Source organism: Cordyceps javanica, chromosome 7, assembly GCF_051103115.1.
Source record: "Cordyceps javanica chromosome 7, complete sequence".
Classification (NCBI taxonomy): Eukaryota; Fungi; Ascomycota; class Sordariomycetes; order Hypocreales; family Cordycipitaceae; genus Cordyceps; species Cordyceps javanica.
Genome location: NC_139301.1, coordinates 2,305,630 through 2,324,384, shown reverse-complemented (window position 1 = coordinate 2,324,384; position 18,755 = coordinate 2,305,630). Strand labels below are relative to the sequence as shown.

Sequence of the window (18,755 nt, the reverse complement as noted above, 5' to 3'; positions counted from 1 at the left end):
ACTGTCGCAGGTATGATGACTGCCTCTTTCGTCTGGCGGCACCTATTTTACAGCGCTAAATGCGCGCAATCCACCACACCCAGGCAGGCAAATGATTCGTCTGTAGCGGCTGAGAACCTACTGCCGACCTAAGTACCCGTGCTACCCTGCTTGCCTGCTACTTACTGAGTACTTTACCCATCTGCCTACTGAGTATATGGCAAGAGGAAACGAAACGATAAAGCAAGACATTGCTGTATTATACATTGTGGCAGGACTCAAAGCAAACCAATCATGGCAGGGCAAAGGCGGTCCAATCGCGAAACCGCCCACACTATTGGGACATAAACTGCCGGGGTGCCGCCCTTGCATGCAAGCCAGCGCCGCTGGGGTTGGGAGTGTGGAAGCCTGTCTGACCTGTCATAACTGGCCCATGTGGCTATAGCCTATTGCCAGATTATAAGCTGCACGGAGCCGGGCAGCTCGGTCTTGGATGAATGAGACCTTGGAGCAATAGCTAGTTACCGTATGACCGGCCGAGCTTCCATCCATACTCATAGACAAGGTCCTGGTGAGGCTGCTTCGGGCGACCCGAGTAGAGTAGCCTCGTCCCGTTATTAATAACCATCACCGAAGCATCGGCACAGACTAGGCTGCGGGAGCAGGCTGACAGCCGCCCATTTTTGCTACTCCGCCATGGGTTACATTGCATTTCGTACCATTGCGGGGATTATGTTGATAACTTATTATAGGGGTGCCCTGTGGGAGGACTCTGCGACCTTGGCCCAGCCAAGAGTGAGGCTACACTTCCTTAGCGGCTCCTCTAGACACGTCTCCTAACTCAAGCTGGGTTGATATTTGCCGGGAGGGCCAGGTCACTTCCTACCTTGGCTGCGACTATTGACCGGTGTGTACCAAGGATGTCGTGGGCTTCTGTCCCGCTGCCTCGGGTGCGAGCGGTGGCGCCACTTTGGATGCAGCTCCTGAGCGGCTTTCTCTGCCTACCGGCGTGCTGGTACAGCAAAAACCCACCATGCCGCGTAAAATATAATACGGCACCAATCGAGCTGCGCTTCGTGCTTTCCCCATGCTCCGGATCGCAGGCACTCGGTACGGCGTCGAATTGTTGCCTTGCATCGGCTGAGCCTGGAGCCAGTACTTACCTACCCGCCTTTTAAACACCCATTGCTCTTTTACTACGCCCAAGCGAGCACCACCGAGGCCCTTGGATGATTCTTTTCCCCAGGTCCCTGACTTGATTGGGCGTCTCGCAATTCTAGCTCGGAGATTCAGCTGCCTGCACACACCGGCAATCGCAAAATGTAGGCAACCGTCGTTCTATAATGCATGAAAGTCACCTACACCTCCCCATTGATTTTTGCAAGCTCCTTCTTTCACTGGACCCTTCTACTACGCTGCACGACCTCTGGGTTGGTCTCCATTGCTGGTCGGCGTGTACCGCAATTCCCCGGCGCTTCCCAATGAGTACAGTTTCGCGCTGGTGTATTTGAAGCAGCTGCCCACCATTTGCTCCCTCCCAATCGAAGCTGGAGAGGCTGCCAGAGCGTGGCCTGTGAGCGTCAGCTGAGTCGCTCGTCTGCTTGTCAATACGGACAATCAAGTAGAATCTAGAAGTCAGAGCTGCCTGCTCAAGTTCGACTCTCTTTCCTCCAAACGAAAACAGGCTGGGAGCAATGGGACTGCAATTTGCCTGCTCTGTCTGCTGCCATGGTCTCTGTCTCTGTTTTCGCTTCCCTCCTCTACCTCTTTCTTTGCTCATCACTTTACTCCACTCCCTTACCACTTTCCTTTCCACATTCTCACATACACGCCAAGAGCTGTAGCTTCCCCCGTTGCAATTAAAATTCATATATCTGGCTGCGTCGCTAAAACCCTGACAGTCTTAGGCCCCTCTCGTTTCAAGGCAGACACCTGACTATCTTTGCATCTACCGGGAATGGGGAAGTTTAAGTCTTGGATTCAGGGCTCAAGTGCTGGATCATCACGTTCAGCTACAGCCGAGGAAAAGAAGCTCAACCGACGATCTTTCTCCGGAATCGCACAGCTCAAATCGAAGAGGGAGATTAACGGCAGCGTAATCGATAAAGAGCATGGTGACGAATCCAAGGCGGCAACTGAAAGGAAGCCAGAAACGTTAGTTGATTCTCGCATGATCCATCTTGCAAAGATTATCAGCGCGGAATCCAATAAGCTCGACAGCTTCTGCAAGAGTCAAGGTATCGCACCTCCGTCATTCGACGCAGATGCCCCGGCAGATTTCCCGAAGCTACCAGAGGATATTCAAAAGAGTCGACATGAGATCATCTTTGCTGCCAACGAGCTTTCAAGTCTAGTTCGTGGTCCGCGCGAGAGCGTGAGATGGGGCGTCTGGGGTGTAGGTCGACATGTGCTATGCTGCTCATGCGACGCGCGCTGACACGGCAGTATAGTTCTTGGATTCCCTGACGCTTCAGATTATCAACCACTACGGAATTGGTAAGTTTTGACGTGCTTTCTACCAGGGAACGTCTACAGTCTGACTGCTCGCAGCTGCTCTTGTGCCTACTTCGGGTACCATCTCCTTCGCCGAACTCCAATCGAAGACTTCACTAGATGCAATAAATCTTGCTCGAGTAATGCGACATGCAATGACGAACCATATCTTCTGCGAACCAACCCCAGGAACCATTGCGCATACTGCCTTGTCCCGTTGTCTAGCCGAAGACGATGCTCTACAGAATTGGATTGGCTTCAATTCGGAAGACATCTTTCCAGCATCGGCCAATGTCTTGAAATCTCTCCAGCAGTACCCCGAGGCAACGTCTCTGACGACGACCGGGTTCAATTTCGCCTTTGACACTGTGAACAAAGAACCTATGTTTGTTACATTTGGAAAGAACCCTAAAGCTGCAAGAAGAATGGGCTCCGCTATGGCTAGCTTGACTGGGGGAGAAGGATATGAAGTCCGTTATTTTGTCGATAACTATGATCTCTCAGACATCGACAAAAATGCTGGAACCTTTGTCGATATCGGTGGCAGTCATGGCTTTGTGTGTGTGGACCTAGCAAAGAAGTGGAAGAACATGAAGTTTATTGTTCAGGATTTACCAAAAACAGTCGAGAGTGCGCCAAGTCCCATTTCGGAAGATGCTGATGTCGCGAGCAGAGTAACATTCCAGGCGCACGATTTCTTCAAAGAACAAGTAGTCAAGGGAGCAGACGGTGAGCGATGGCCAATGCCTTGGGTTCTGCTGACTTGTACTGACCGCGGTGTACCATGAAACCAGTATACTTTTTCCGCTGGATTATCCATAACTACTCAACGCCATATGCTATTAGCATTCTCAAGAACCTCATCCCGTCCTTGAAACCTGGTGCGCGAGTTGTGATCAATGATCATTGTTTACGACAGCCTGGCGCAGAAAATCCTTGGGATGAGAGACTGATGAGGGGTATGGACATGATCATGCTCACTTTACTGAATGCTCAGGAGCGTGATGAAAATGACTTTAAGGCATTATTTGCTGCCGCAGATGCACGATTTAGATTCCAGGTGAGCCCAGTGCTGCGAGACAATTAATACAGGACTACAGGCTAACCCAAACTAGGGTGCGACAAGGGCCCAGGGATGCCGCATGAGCGTTGTCGAGGCAGTATGGGATCCAGAGCAGGCGTCGCCACTCTCGTGTGATGCTAATAGCTAGAACTCAATCTTACTCATGTATAACTGAATGGTGGTGGGATTGGGTAACCAGAATAGATAGCTAAACCGAAACCGAAACAGTTATCCTCATGAACGCCATGAAGTCGACCATCGTGCTGGGCTCGACTCTGTACTCTTTTGGCGTCACAAAGGGTGTAAATATAATATAATGCCCAATATTTCCCTCACATGACATCTGTTACACGGTAGCGTGATTGGTTTAGTGGTAAAATTCTCCGTTGCCATCCGCAACGTCGGGGAGCCCTGGGTTCGATTCCCAGATCACGCATTTTTGCTTGTTATCTCAATCAATATTTTCCCTGCATCAAGCCGAAGAAGAGGCAGGCATCCTTGTTCTTCTATTTTTACTATTGCAACTTTCAGTCGACTTAGATCTTTTTCATTTGGCGAATGGAGGTAATTTTCATAAGAAGCACTTTTATCTCCCTAAGTCGCGTCTGCACGACGCCCAAATTTCCCATTCTGCACCACCAACTTGGACAGCTCGAAAACACTCAAGTCGCTCAATATCTCGAAAACAGAAATGTCTACCCCGCAGTTTCCAGATATCCAATTTCGAACACCTACAGCTACAAGTGAATCGACTCCATACGCGCTTGGGGATCGGGATGGGTCCAGCTCCTCGGCCGTCATGTTCATTGCCTTGGCCAGCATGCCTGAGAGACCGCTGCACACAATGTCGGCAGCGGTTTCAGCATCCGAGCAGCTTGCCAACTCAGCCTTGATGCCTAGAGCGACTGAAACTGTAGGGGTGCTCAAGTCCGGTTCCGGCATGTCAACGATGTTGAGGTATGAATACATCGCTGTTCGGGACCAGTACGGGTCCGCTGGCTGATTCTGTAACATTAATCCACCAGTCCCAACACCAATAACCACCTGAGGAGGTAGTGGCTTGCCTTTGAATGTCTCTCTGGTTATCGCATGTTTAACTATGGTGAGGAAATCTTCATGTCGGATGCCATAAAACCCACTCGCCCGCAGAATATCGAGTAGGGCCTCATCCTCTGCCAGCATGCCTGCCCCGAGAATAGGACCTAAATCCAGAGAAGTAGCCCTCTTTCCACGGATCCGTAGGCTTCCAGCTAGGGCATCCAGGAAAGCATTGCCAGCTGCGTAGTTTGCCTGTCCGCGGGTGCCAATGACACCCGCAGAGCTTGCCAAAAACACATAGAACGGATCATGGCCGGTTGCATCCACCGCTTCAACGAGATTGTGTGCTCCTAAAGCTTTTGGCTTGAAGGCGACATTCCAGTCATCATAAGTCATGTTGTCAAAAACGGCGTCTTTGATAACAGCCGCACAGTGGAATACGCCAGCAATGGGGGGCATGCTTGTAGCAACGATGGCTCTAACAAGATCTTGAAGAGCGTCTTGGTCGCAAATATCAACGGCAAACGCCTTGGCAGTCACTCCTTTTTCGCAAAGCTTCTGCAAGAACTGCATGGATCCTGATGATGAGGCTCCAGATCTGTTGAAAAAGGCGATATGCTTCGCCCCATTGTCTGCCAGTAGCTCCGCAATACTTCTTCCCAATCCGCCCAGCCCACCGGCTAAAATGTACGTGGAATTCTCGTCGATGCAGGCTTTGAGTGATGTTGGAAGCTTTTGCTGCAGGACTTGAACAGGATTCGCGTTTTCTGGAGCCCCTTTCGCGGTTACGGACACGTAACCGATATTCGGTGTTTCACTGGCGACTTGCATTGCATTTTGCAATTGAGATATGTCGAACTGATGCTGAAGAGTCGGTTCTGACATCCATTTCAAGCAAGTATGCGCAGTGAGCTTATTCACGGAATCAAAAATGGCTATCGCATGATCCAAATCCTCAGTGAGCAGAGCGGCCAAATCGAATCCAACCATGGTCACCGGATTGCTGGGATTGCTCACAGAAGCGGATTTTGAAGTGTCAACGAAGTGAACAACCGTACCGTCTAGTAATTTCTGTTAGCTTTCTTTCAGGTACCCCACGACTTCAACTTACATCGACGAGCACAGGCAACCGAGAGTCGTACATCCTTCTGAGTAGGATTATAAACAATGTCAACTCCTCGATCATTCGTGAGTAACTTGACGACTGAGGGGTAAGCATCGTCATTTCCGTCCAAGATGCGGCCATGCCCTATACCACGCCTTTTCAAAATCTCTCTCTGCCTGTCCGTATCCGCCCCCATGACAGTAGCCATCACGCTGGCTCCAGACAGGAGGGCAAGTTCAACAGCGGCAAGACCGAAACCGCTCGCACCGACGTGTATCAAAACTTCCTTACCCTTACATGCTCTGCCAACATCGAACAGCGCGTAGTATGCGGATAGGAAGTGGCTGGGCACGAACCCGGGTCTGTAGTGCGTGACTAACGCAGCATCGACCCGGGCCGTGGTGCATAAACCGTTGCCTCCAGGAATCAGAGACACCACTTTGTCTCCGATCTTGTATTCAGATGTGTTGTTTCCAGTAGCAGAAACATATCCAACAACATCGTGGCTTTGGCATGTGGGAGCCCCTCTTTCTCTGTTCGTGACAAGCAGGGTAGCGGACTCGAAGGAAATGGCAATATTTCTGGGGTCCAACTCACCCATTTCGATTTCTTGGAAGTGGGAATGCGAAGCAAACCTGGATGACGAGTCATCAGAATGAAGGCATGACTCGAGGAGAATCTGCCTGCCGATCTCGCTTGCCTCAGTTCGAAACCTTCTTTCCACTATGTCATCGAGACTGCCACCCTTCTCTATGATATCATTCAAGAGATTTAGAGGCTCTAATCTAAGGATGAGCAGTGCCCCATCCTGCTCCGCAAAGTCCACTTCGCGAGCTTCGCCGCCGAGAGCAGGGTCTGCAACACTCTGGCAGATGGCAATGAGCATGTCGAGGATCTTGGACTCCGACAACAAGGAATCCTGGGCCAAGTCAAAAGTAGCAAATGTTTTTTGCAAGTCTTCAGACATCAGGGTTCTGGCAAGACCAAATATTGGTGCAAGCCGAGGGGCGGTTGGATTCATATTAGCACCTTTCGTGATCCAAATGATGGTTTTTACTCTGCTCTGTAGCAAGTGGAAAGCATTGAAATCTACTTCGTTCCAGCCAAATATGAAGCCTTCGGTAGATTTTCCCGGAGAGAGGTCAAGCAGAGAAATATAGACCGCGCCGCTGTGTATGAAATCGTCGAGTACTGCATCTCGGAGCTGCAGAGCGGAGAGACTAGTCGTTGGACAGTTGGCAGCAAGATATTCCCGAAACTGAGTCTCAAAAAGAGAAATTTCCTCAGTGGCGTCATTAGGTAAAAGAAGAATGAAATCGGAAGGCATAAATCGTCTTGTGCTGTGAGAGGCAATTTTGCGTATACTTGCTTGCATGATCTCACCAATCTCTGCAAACGGAGCGCCAGTGCACCCAAGCCACTCAGATTGCATATCAGCCAAGCTGCAACCCAAACCAAAACTGGTGTCAGATACATTGCCCTTTGGTTTCTCAACAATATCGCCGGCTGAGAAGAGTTGGAAGATTATCCCGCTGGGCTTTAAGAAGCACTCGAACTGCCCAAGTTCGTCCGTGACAGCGCCATTGACCAATATGAGATCGTATTCAGATCGAACGGAAGCAATATCAGGAAGTTGTTCTACATAGCTCCTGAATGGCCCCAGCCTGATGTCTTCGATGCTCGAGCTGGGCTGCGCCTGATTGATAAACGAGTATTTCCCGAGGCGCAGTGGCTGGTCGCAATTGTCCAAAACTGCCAATAAAGCACATTTTGCAAGTGAAAGCTCACCACCAATCTGAAGAATGGAAAGACTGGGGTGCTTATGACACAGCAGCGAGATTGCATGTCTAAGTGATTTAAACTTTGCAGTTCTGGGGTCTTCTCGCCACACTATTTTCGTGGCCAAGTTTCGGTAGTTGGGGAGGAAAGATGATCCCGCTGATGAAGTAAAGAGATCTCCGCTGAAGCATAGACCCTTTATAATAATCTGACTCAACGGTCTATCAGTGCTGCACATAGTGATATGCGCCTCAGCCTCACTGAACTTGAGTTGTTTCGCAATAGCATGACCGACGAACTCCCGGCTGGTGCTTAAATCCAGACTATCGGACACAAATATGCTCTGGACCTGGTAAGGAATCTTTGGTGATGAGTCAAGAGCAAAAAGCGTTTGGAACATCGAATCCAATGTCGCAGGATGAAGCAAATGTGGGTGCTCAAAGTTGGCCGGCATTTTCGATCTGGTGTCGGGGACGCGTATCTTGCTAATGCAGCAGCCGGACCCTTTTTTGACTTCCAGAATATTACGAAACATCGGCCCGTAGGAGACTCCAGCAGTATCCAAGTGTTCATATAATTGTCTTGGGTTGACTGATGTAGTGCAGCCACTACTGACTTCATCGTGCTGATCATGGAAAGCCGCAAATACAATGTCCATATTCTGTGACTGACAGCAAAAGTGCAAACTACCAGTTGCGTGCTTCTCCCATTCTTTTCCTAGGGCCTTCGAATAGATGGAGAACGTGAAATGACCAGTCGGCGAATGTTGCTTTCCAGAATCGGGTTCTGCTCTCATATTCAGTGCGATCTCAATACCATGAGTAGTGTTTGGTACGACAATCGCTTTTTCCAAGCGCATATTTCGTATTTCGTAGCCGATGAGGGCGGAGAATCTCTTTCTCAGTTGCCTGGCCCCCTCTAGCACCATGCAGATCATACCAGCAGCTGGGTAGATGACCGACTTTTGGACTTGGTGATCTTGGATCCACGGGTTCTCGGAAATTCTTAGAAAACCGCGCCACCGAGGTTCAAAAGACACTGAATCGGCAGTGGGTGCGCCAATGAGATCTAGGCGACCGTATTCTCGAAACCTGTTCGCTATACTCAGATGGGACTCATGCCAGTATGACTTGGTATGATTCCAGGGGTACGATGGAAGATCGGAGAGACATTTGGGACGTGCTTGAGAAAGTCGACGAGAAATAGCGCTCTTAAGGTTGACATTTTGGCCAAAAGACCATAGTTCGCCGACAATATTGAGAATAGACGCCATGCCTGCACGTTCTCTGTCTAATGCACTGAAGAACTGCTCGGGTTGTACGCGGGTAGCAAGCGTATCCAAAACCAACGTTCGCAAAACAGTCGATGGCCCCATTTCGATGAAGACGGATGGGTGCTGATCCTCTGGAATACCCATAAGAGACTCTATGGCAGAGGAGAACTGTACAGTTGACACCATGTTTTTGCCCCAGTAGCCAGCATTGAGACTTGAGCATTGTAGCTCACCACCAGATACGGTAGAAAACATCCGCACGGTCTTTCGTCCAACTGAAGGAGATATTGAGCTAATATTGAGAATGTATTCATCCTCGGCTTTCTTCATGTAGGTCGAATGATAAGCCATATCCACTGAGAGAACACGATGGCGGATGTTCTTCGCTGTAAGATCTCGGGCAGCTGATTCAACAATCTCACGTTTCCCGGATAGGGTAATGGAATTCGGGCTATTGATGCAGGCGATTTCGAGAGGATCAGATAGACCGCTGATGTAAGAAGTGGCCTGGTCAAAGCTCATGGAAACCACAATCATTGCTCCCTGAAATCCTGGTATCTTGCTTTGCAATTTGGATGCAGCAAGTCCACGGTAGTAGGCCACTTCCCACGCTTCTTCCCGTGAAATGGCCCCGCACGCGTATGCAGCTGCGATCTCACCGGATGAATGACCGACGACAAAGTCTGGTGCTATTCCAAATGAATGTAGCAAATCCACAATGGCAATCTGGATTGCTGTAGTCGCTGGCTGTGAGATGTGAGCGCTTGATAAGGCAGAGCCCTGGGCATCGCGGGAAATTTCCTCAATGAGATCAAAAGATGATTCCAGAATTGTCTTCAGATACCAACTTGCAGAATTGATGCTGTTCCAAAAGACAGGGAACGGCCTCAAGTCTAAGCCCATCCGTGCCCACTGTGATCCTTGGCCGCAGAACAGGAAACAGAGCTTCAGGAGGGCTTGCTTGGTAGACCGTCTTATCGAATGCTGCGACTGGATCATCTGCTCAGATAAATCCAAAATCGAACTGGAAACAAAAAACGCCCTCCATTCAAGAGATGACCGACGACACCCCATCGTGTAGGCATAGTTTGATAAGAAGTCGCCTGCCAAATTCTCCGACTTGCTCAGCATTGATGCGTGCTGAGATACTAATCTCTGAATGCCCAAGCGCTCATTGGAAGAAAAACAGAACAGCTGCCAATTCTCTGGACCTAGCATTCCGCGCTTTGATTGAGAGAATCCATTCTGTAGTGGCAAATCATTGACAGTATGATTTGTCGAGCTGTGATGTGCGACGAGCTTTTGTGTCGACAGATACTCGTCGGCCCCGTCCAGAATTACCTGTTATAGTTGAGTCATCCTTTGTCACAGTTGTATAGAATAGTGAGGTATCTACTTACGTGCGCGTTTGTTCCTCCGAAACCGAAACAATTGACGCTTATCCGCTTCCTCTGGTTGAACGGCCAGGGTTGCGCAATGCGGGACACCTAAAGCTCAGTCAGCTGTAAGTTAAGATAGTCATTCGACCGGAGAGCTTACCTGTACTTTCCATTTTGTGAAGTCAATATCAGGATTTGGAGTTTCAAAATTGATATGTGGAGGAATGCGCTCTCGCTCGAGCATCAATACGGCTTTTATCAAACCGGCCACACCGGCTGCCCCTTCCAAATGTCCGATATTTGGCTTCACGGACCCGACAAATAGGGGATTATCGGAAGCGCGAGATGCTCCAAGTGTCTCAGCAATGGCTTTCAATTCGCGCCAGTCGCCTGCTTGTGTCCCTGTCCCATGGCACTCGACGTAGGCAGTATCAGAGAAAGGAAGCCCCGCAGCCATGTAGACGGCTCTGATGTTTGCCACTTGTGCTTCTTTACTAGGAAGAGTGATTCCTTTCTTTGAATGAGTATAATGCTTTACAATTGCGTCATATTTACTCACCTGTAGTTCTTCCATCTTGGTTCACTCGAGTGCCTCGAATCACAGCTCGAACAGTGTCGTTGTCTCTGATGGCATCTGAAAGACGTTTCAAGATTACGACACCGACACCTTCACCTCTGCCATAGCCATTTGCACGAGCGTCAAATGTGAAACACTTGCCATCCGGACTTAGAAAGTTTAGTGCTGTCATTGGCATGATGGTATTCGGGGTCAGGATCAGGCCTGCACCGGCAGCAATAGCCTAAGAACGGTCAGTCAATCAAAGACAAATTCAAAAGCTCATGAGCTCTCACCAAAGATGATTCACCAGAGAGCAAACTTTGCACAGCTAAATGGACAGATACGAGACTTCCACTGCAGCCTGTATCAATCGTCATGCTTGGACCATGGAGATTGAAATAGTAAGAAATGCGATTTGCCATGATGGCAATACCGTTGCCTGTTGCTGCATATTGAGGTTGCCAATCTGGGTCGCGCAAGCATATTTGTTCATAATCTAGGTTATTGTGTTAGGACTCGATCGTTGAAGTGCTGGCGGAGACTGTACCTTTGACAAACGACCCAACATAAACGGAGGTGTCGGTACCGTCAATGCCTTCTTTTGTGCACCCGGCTAGAAAAAGAAAAGAAAACAATGAGCCGAGTTCACTCGAGGACTACGTGCCACATACCATTTTCAAGGGCCTCGTAACAAACCTCCAGAAGTAGGCGTTGTTGAGGGTCAATCGCTTTCGCATCAGCGGCCGAGATGGAGAAAAACTTGAGCGGCCTAGTTAGCGAGGAAAAGATGAGAAAGGAATTGTACTAACCGAGGCATCGAATTCTGCAATGTTCCCTTTAATGAAATGTGCCCCTTTGAACGATATCTAACAAGGTATTAGTGTAAGTCACCGGAAGAGAGAGTTTGCTTACAGAGCCTTGACGGTCACCACCGGGATGATAATAACCATTGATATTAAGTCTGTCTTGCGGAATTTCAGACCACTGAGACTCTCCGTGCTCCAATATATCCCATAGAGCTTCAGGGGATGATGCGTCGCCGGGAAACCGAAGCCCGAGGCCTATGACGGCAATGTCAACCATAATGGAGCCGAGTAGCCGACAACACTGAGCAGATGATACAGATATCAAACAGGAGCTCCGAGAAAAGGCGATACAAGAGTAAATGCGAAAACTTCAATGGTCCTTGACAGCTCTATCAATTTGGGCATTCATTCGTCCGTGCAGGTTCTTTGGCGGCCCGATAGTAAAGCTGCAGTCAATACTGCTCAAGCTTATAGCGGAGCTCATGCAAGAGCGCCTGCATGAGCGGCTTGCTGATTGGAAGACGATTCAAAGGACAAACTGGTAAACAGTGAAAGCATCAGCTCTGCATTGACTACCCGGTTGGGCCGCACGGCGCTGCACTCAGCGCAGCCACGCTGTAAGCTGTTGACTTGCGTTTTCAAGGCGCTTCCTGCGAGCTGTCTATGTGTCTTGTAACGTAATTGCAACTGCAAGCCAAGGCCAAAAACGCCTTAATCAGTTGTGATGGAAAATGAGAAAAGACAAGCACATGACAAGTGAGTGAGTTCGGTGCTGTGGACGAATAGAGAGCTGCGACTGGCTATTTCGGCCATGCAATCCGTATTTTAAGTCATTCATCTCTGCTAGGCTTTTATATACAGTAAGATAACATAGAACAAAGACGACGTTTCGTATATAGTTATTATTACTCCGTGACAAAACCATTGACGTAGAACAACAATACCACATCAATTCTCGCAACATTCCCCAGAGGTGGTTAATCTGGCACAGAACGAGTCTAATCGACGGGATCATTCTGAAATTGCGTATAATGGGTTGGCATCACCGAAACTGAATAGCAAACAAGTAAAAAGCTAGATGCCCCAGCTCCCGCGCCTTGCAACTTGAACACCTGATCAAAGCCGTCGCAGATTTAGTGGCCGCCTACCTTCCGCCACACTGGTAGATGTACAACTCGATCTCTGTGAATCCGAAAGACGAGGAAAAAAAAGAATAAGGCACACTCGAATGAAATGTGAGTGAGACTGGTTCCGGATGTAGCGGCCTGACCGTCGTATTACCAGTGATGGGGGTGACAAACAAGTCTCCATGGAGAGCACACGACGTAAAACAAGTCTATGATAAATTAATATCGAGGATTGAAATGACGTGGCATGTATTCTGTTTTGTCACCGTTTCTTTTTGCGGAGTCTTCAGCGCGAGTAAAAACCCTTACCGTAGGACCCGCCGGCAAGGCGTACGAAGCTGATGCAAACAATCTCTATGTGATGGCCGCCATTTTCTAATTCGTCAAATACATGTAGAGATGGGCAAACAAATCGTGCTACAGAGAACACAGATCAGAAGGGAGGCCAATCAAGTACTAGAAGAGTATGAGTAAACGCCAGCTTTCTATGTGCACGCGCCATCTCTGATGTTTTGATTCGTTATGCCGGGTGTCACAGCTGCATCGTTCTAGATCGAGAGTTTTGTCAGACTGAGCTCTCCGCAAGCGACATATTCACCTCAGCTTGGGCGTTGTGCCACTTGGCAATAAATAAGCGACGGGAACATGGTACATGCCCAATGAGCCCGAGTCCATGAAATGGTGATCGAGCCATGCTCAAAACCGTAAATGCTTGCGAATGGGGCACCATTAACTTATGGAGGAGAGCTTTTGAAATGCCGCAATAATCACGGAAGAAGGCATTCACGGCATTCCCTAGAGCGGTGAGTTGGCTGGGAGGACTGATATTGGAACTGGTGAATAGGTGCCGGCATGGCGAGCGAAAATGCCAGAAGGGAAGTGAAGCACTTGATCGCCCCAATTCCCCAGTAAGCCGCTCCGTTTTTTAGCGGAGAAAGTTCATTAAATTTTATTACTCCCCCGTATTCCTGCAGGATCATGCATGTAGAATTACTGCATGCCATGAGGAGCCGCATGCATGTACCAGTACAAAGTGAAGCCACAACGGTTAACACCCCATATGTCGCTTTGCCATGCAGGAGTGAAAATGACCAGTTATTTTCATGCATCCGTTTAGAATAAGGTTCAAGCCCGGAGCGAATGCCCTTTTGACCCGGATTTCGATCATCTCTGGAGTGTGTGTTGCAGAGAGGCCGCCATGCGACACCGATGGGACACGGGAAACGCAGGTTTTGAAAGGCTAGTTTTTGTACCACGGGTTCGGGTCTCTGGGATTGATTCTCAGAAGAATACCTGAAAAAACGAGGGGAGAGTACGATGGGCGCACATCTGCGGGCCATTGCGTTCAAGACATATTGGCGGGCGTTCGCTGTCCATCAACAGCTTTGCCGATGTTGTTTACCGAAAAGATTCTGCCTCTATAATTTGAATCAACTTTGTTAAGATAAGAAGAAATTTAAAAAAAAATCGTGAATGATCAAGACCTCGTCGAAACACTTAACAAAAGCCACGCGCTTGCCACAGACCAGACCGCGGGTGTGCCAACATGACGAACGCAATGGACAATACTTTCCGGCTCTCGTTGACGTATCCGAATCCTCCCTCCTGCCAGACAAATAACACGACATCTGAGAGGAGGGAAAGCGATGAGCAGCCCCTGACAAAACCAGAAGAGCCTGTTACTGCGAAGCATACCACGAGTCGGCTTGGCCACGGTGTGCTAGTTGCATGGTACGTCGCGGAACCCCGACGACAAAATGAGGGCAAAGCTAAATTGCACTGAATAGTCTCCTTTGCGGACTCTTGTTCTCTAGTCTGGATACTTCGATTGCATCCACTTCATTAATCACCATCTCGCGAGAACTACAGGATTTTGGAAATGCGCCCTGGATCGTACTGGCGTACCTCTTGACATACATGGGTGTGTGAAGAAAAAAGAACACTTCATTCACGAAAAAAACTGTTTTCTAACATAATTTGAAGGATTCGCCGTCGTTATATCGAGGTTGAGCGACATGTACGGCCGAAGAAACATGTTAGTGCTGTCGTGGGTGCTCTTCACTGCGTTCTCTCTTGGGTGTGCCTCTTCCAAGAGCATGGTAGCACTGTAAGTACGGAGATCCAAGGTATCATGCACAGACTTACCAAACTTGTATAGAATAGTCTGTCGCGGATTTCAAGGTATTGGTGCATCCGGACTTTATAGTCTCACCCAAATTGGCCTTGTCGAAGTTGGTCCTTCTCATAGACCAAGTTTGATTGGGGCAATGATAGGAGCCACATTAACTATCGCCTTTGTACTAGGTCCGATTATTGGTGGTCTGGTAGTGCAATTTTCGGACTGGCGCTGGCTCTTCAACATGAAGTAAGTGGCGATGTCGCTCCTCGGGGAGTCGTGACTGACAACAAACAGCATCCCTTTCGGATTAGTAGCAATGCTCGCCATCACAAACTTCTGGCCGCCCGAAAACGCAGCCAATATGCTTTCCTGGGAAGCATTTACAAAGATTGATTTTATTGGCGGCATTACCCTGCTAAGTAGCTCCGGCCTCTTGGTGTTTGCTATTCAGCAGGCTGGGTCGCAGACTTATGCTTGGAACAGCGCGCAGATCATCATCACCCTGGTCATCTCCGCAGTATGCTGGATACTGTTTATCGCGTGGCAAATCTTCCTGGAAGTGAAATCGTGTTTTGGGATCGAACCCATTTTCCCAATACGACTCATAAGCCGACGAGTGTATTCTGCTGGGCTTTTGTGAGTAGTTCAGCGTCCTCCGTGTACATGGCCCGCAAACTAATGAAAAGGAATTTGCAGCGTTACTCTTTTGACGGGATTTCCATACATATCTTTGGCGATTACAATCCCCGAGAGATTTCAGATTGTCGACCGGCAATCTGTCCTGATGGCCAGTGTTCACATCTTGCCTCTACTCGGGGCATGCGCAGCAGGTTCATTTCTGGGTGGAGCTATATCGAGCAAGAAGAACAATACTGCGTACACTCTTATTGCAGCGGCGTGCCTCCAGCTTCTCGGGGTAACACTCATGTCCATCATTCCGGCCAAGGCCAAAGCCATGCAGTATGTGTTCCAAGCTGCATTCGGACTGGGAGTTGGACTCTGCTTCTCCGCGGCGACAATAATGACAAACCTGGTGGCGCCCGAGCAGAAGATCAGAGCAGCCGCTCAAGGCGCCGTGGCCCAAGCTAGGGTGCTGGGGGGCGCGATTGGATTGTCGATTTGTACTGTGGTGTTCAACGACCATGTAAATGGATCCTTGAGGTCGCAGCTTTCCCAAGAACAGCTGGCACAGATTCACAAATCACCAGTCGCAGGGCTACAGTTTCCGGCTGAGAAGCAAGAGTTTGTGAGTTCTGCGTATTCTGGTGCCTTTACTGAAGAGACAAGACTCATGATTGTAACATGTGCGGTCATGGTGGTGGCCTCCCTCTTCACACTTGAAAGGCACCCGCCAGCATTGGACATTTTGACATCGCTGCCCGGAGAAAAGCCATCACCCGGCAGAAACAGCAATTCTACAGAGCTTGAGGAGTTGACGAGAGTTCCGCAGAACGCTTAGGCTGAGTCGTATGTGGCTGAATGTTGATGTTCAAGAACGCTGCTGAGACAGCAAGCAAGCCGACGAGAGATTGTGAACAGAATACGGGCACTGAAGCAACCATGTTCATGAACCGGGCTCCGGATTTTCGATACCTCAAACGCCGAAAATATTTTTAAGAGACGTAATTATACCCATCCATCAAATTGATCAATTCATTCGATTGTAGATTTTTATTGCGAGTCTCCAGAATTGATGCTAGGCTTATAGACAGTGGGCTTAAAGTAGACGCTCATTGCGCCTTCCAGCGTGAGAGATTTGGCGACGCCCTTGAGTGTCTTGTGGGCCTCGCATTCCTCATCGTAGTACTTCATGTCTTCGGCGCTGGCAAACTCAGTCTTGGCACAGAGAGTGAAGCCTTGGGCGCGAGGGTCGGCCTCGGGCTTGCCGATGACGACGGATCGCAAGTACGGCTTGCCGTTCTGAAGACAGACCTCATCAGCATATGTGTCGGGGAGAAAACAAAAACCACACCTGTGCTGTGAACACAGTACAGACCTTTTGGTGGGTAGCCTCTAGGACTTTGTACTGCTCAATCAATCTGTCGACATCCTCGGGCTTTGGCAGCTTGAAAAGGGTAACTCGGTGGACGTGATCAGCCATTGTGTGCTTGTTTTGGTGGTGTGGGAGGCGCGGCAGGGATGTAAAGTCAAGTGGTCGGTCTAAAGAGGCATGGGAGGTCCTCGCGAGGTTATTTATATTTAAAACGAAGACAAGGTGGCTGACTGTCGAAGCATTCGCTACTAGCCTACAGCTTGTCGGAACGGGTGGACGACGGCGGCTTAAGTCGGATGCCATCGAGAGGGGCAGGCGGCTTCCATTCCACGTTCCGACATTTCCGCGACCCCGCCAATATCCAGGGAGCACGAAGTCAACTGCAGCGACCAATAGCAGCATTTATAAAACCAATGTAAGAGAAAACACTCATTCATTGCTCTTTGGAACTTGGTCCGGAAATGAATTAATTCTTTCAAGGAAGAAAGAGTGGTACACTGGTACTGTGCGAATGGTCTTTGCATCATTACAGACAGTCTTTTTACAGTGCAAGGTGTGGTGCCGGGTGCGGCGTCACTGCCATTCAACATTCAACATGAAACCAACTGCGGTAAGGAAACTCGAGTACTTATTGGGCAATCAGGCTGCAAGGAAAAATAAAACGGAACACTCACTGAAGGATGGGTTGGCTGGGAATCGGAAGGTAGGAACATTGGGGTGCGATCGCTGAAACTGACTGGGTGAGTGGACCAGTCAGTTCTCCACAGCCCCAAAGCATTTTCTCCCGAACAAGCTTTCATCATCCAAGTACTTACTCCATACATCCATCAATAATACTACGCTATAGTTGGTCTACTTTCTTCCGTTTGTCATGTCCGGAAAAACAACAAAAGAGTAGTCATAAAAAAGATCGAAAAAAAAAGACAACACCAAGGGAAACAATAACAATAGCAATACAAAATACAACTTGACCTTCCGTTCATCATCTCGCCATGTCTTGCCGCGGCCGCTGCTATTCTCTACCTCATGGCCGGTGGCGACACGTTGACCATGACTCTGCCTCTCGCCGCGGCACTACCTAGTATTTCTGTCCTCTGCACAGGGTATATCATGCGATACTCATCAAATCCAAAACCGCACAGCCATTTTGTGGCGAATGCGCTGTGCTCTTCTTTCACAAATCCCCCTCTGCAATCTAGCAGCGCGAGGAGGACACCGTCGCCCGCATGACAAATGGCCACCAGGCTGTGGAGGGAGCCATTGCCGACATGATAGCGCTACGGGCTGAGTGTCTCGACGGAGATGAAAACCCTCTTACAGACGACTCTGCAGATGAATTCCAAGACGACGTCCAAGAGCCCTCGCCGGACCAATGTCAAATTGATCTTCTGTTACCGCAAGAACTGAACGACGACATCCTACAAGAAGTACCGTTTACGGATCCGACCTACACTGCTATTGATGGAGTTTTGCTACCAAGCAGATCAGGCACTTGTATGCGCCTCTGTACGTTCAAAACTTTTCAAGGCGCTCTGGCTCTACAGCCCTGCATCCCCAAAGGAGAGCATCTCGATTTGTTTGACGCCCTCCAAGAGTGGGAGGCGACTGGCCACGACATATATAAAGAAGCGAGATATTGGTCGTGCAATGTTCAATCCACCCCGGATTTGCCGACGCCATGCAGATGGCTGGCAGCTACAGTCTTCAACTTCGCCAGTGACATGCTGCGGCCGGACAACACACAAGAATACATGTGGAACATGCGGGCCTGGCTATTTCACTGGTATGACGTTGCTGAAATACTATTCCAAGAACTTGATGTCGGCCTAGAAGTTCCGGCAATAGACTGGTTTCATTCGCCTACTGGGGCTGGATCTGTGCTATGGGTAATTCGAGAAGAATCACACGAGGATTCACGCGGTTCCAATGAGACGGTCGTGCATCATGTACTATCACCCGAAGCTCCAGTGTTCTATCCTGAATCCGTTCTCCACCCAATCGCACAGCTAATAGAACCGGATTTGCAGACCAACCCTCTTGTA

The 18,755-nt window shown here is 49.1% G+C and overlaps 4 protein-coding genes and 1 non-coding gene across 5 annotated transcripts; 3 read left to right on the top strand and 2 right to left on the bottom strand.

Annotated features, from left to right (window-relative positions):
• Positions 1-1,936: 1,936 nt before the first annotated feature.
• On the top strand, positions 1,937-3,683 carry V2A60_010190 (S-adenosyl-L-methionine-dependent methyltransferase; the record flags this gene model as incomplete). Its single annotated transcript, XM_083261450.1, has 5 exons — positions 1,937-2,374; positions 2,430-2,475; positions 2,530-3,201; positions 3,267-3,532; positions 3,588-3,683. 5 exons carry the CDS (start codon positions 1,937-1,939, stop codon positions 3,681-3,683), a joined length of 1,518 nt encoding a protein of 505 aa, XP_083117576.1.
• Positions 3,684-3,891: 208 nt separating this feature from the next.
• On the top strand, positions 3,892-3,971 carry V2A60_010189. Its single transcript has one exon. It is a non-coding gene; the product is annotated as a tRNA-Gly (tRNA).
• Positions 3,972-4,129: 158 nt separating this feature from the next.
• Positions 4,130-11,751, bottom strand: V2A60_010188 (uncharacterized protein; the record flags this gene model as incomplete). Its single annotated transcript, XM_083261449.1, has 10 exons — positions 4,130-5,634; positions 5,685-9,477; positions 10,131-10,217; positions 10,270-10,619; positions 10,669-10,909; positions 10,962-11,164; positions 11,216-11,281; positions 11,340-11,427; positions 11,478-11,534; positions 11,581-11,751. 10 exons carry the CDS (start codon positions 11,749-11,751, stop codon positions 4,130-4,132), a joined length of 6,561 nt encoding a protein of 2,186 aa, XP_083117575.1.
• Positions 11,752-14,961: 3,210 nt separating this feature from the next.
• On the top strand, positions 14,962-16,179 carry V2A60_010187 (major facilitator superfamily domain-containing protein; the record flags this gene model as incomplete). The annotated part of the gene is made up of 3 exons (XM_083261448.1): positions 14,962-14,966; positions 15,015-15,356; positions 15,417-16,179. The coding sequence occupies 3 exons, from the start codon at positions 14,962-14,964 to the stop codon at positions 16,177-16,179; spliced, it is 1,110 nt and encodes a 369-aa protein (XP_083117574.1).
• A 212-nt stretch (positions 16,180-16,391) lies between these two features.
• Positions 16,392-16,821, bottom strand: V2A60_010186 (Dabb family protein; the record flags this gene model as incomplete). The annotated part of the gene is made up of 2 exons (XM_083261447.1): positions 16,392-16,640; positions 16,717-16,821. 2 exons carry the CDS (start codon positions 16,819-16,821, stop codon positions 16,392-16,394), a joined length of 354 nt encoding a protein of 117 aa, XP_083117573.1.
• Between the last annotated feature and the right edge of the window lie 1,934 nt (positions 16,822-18,755).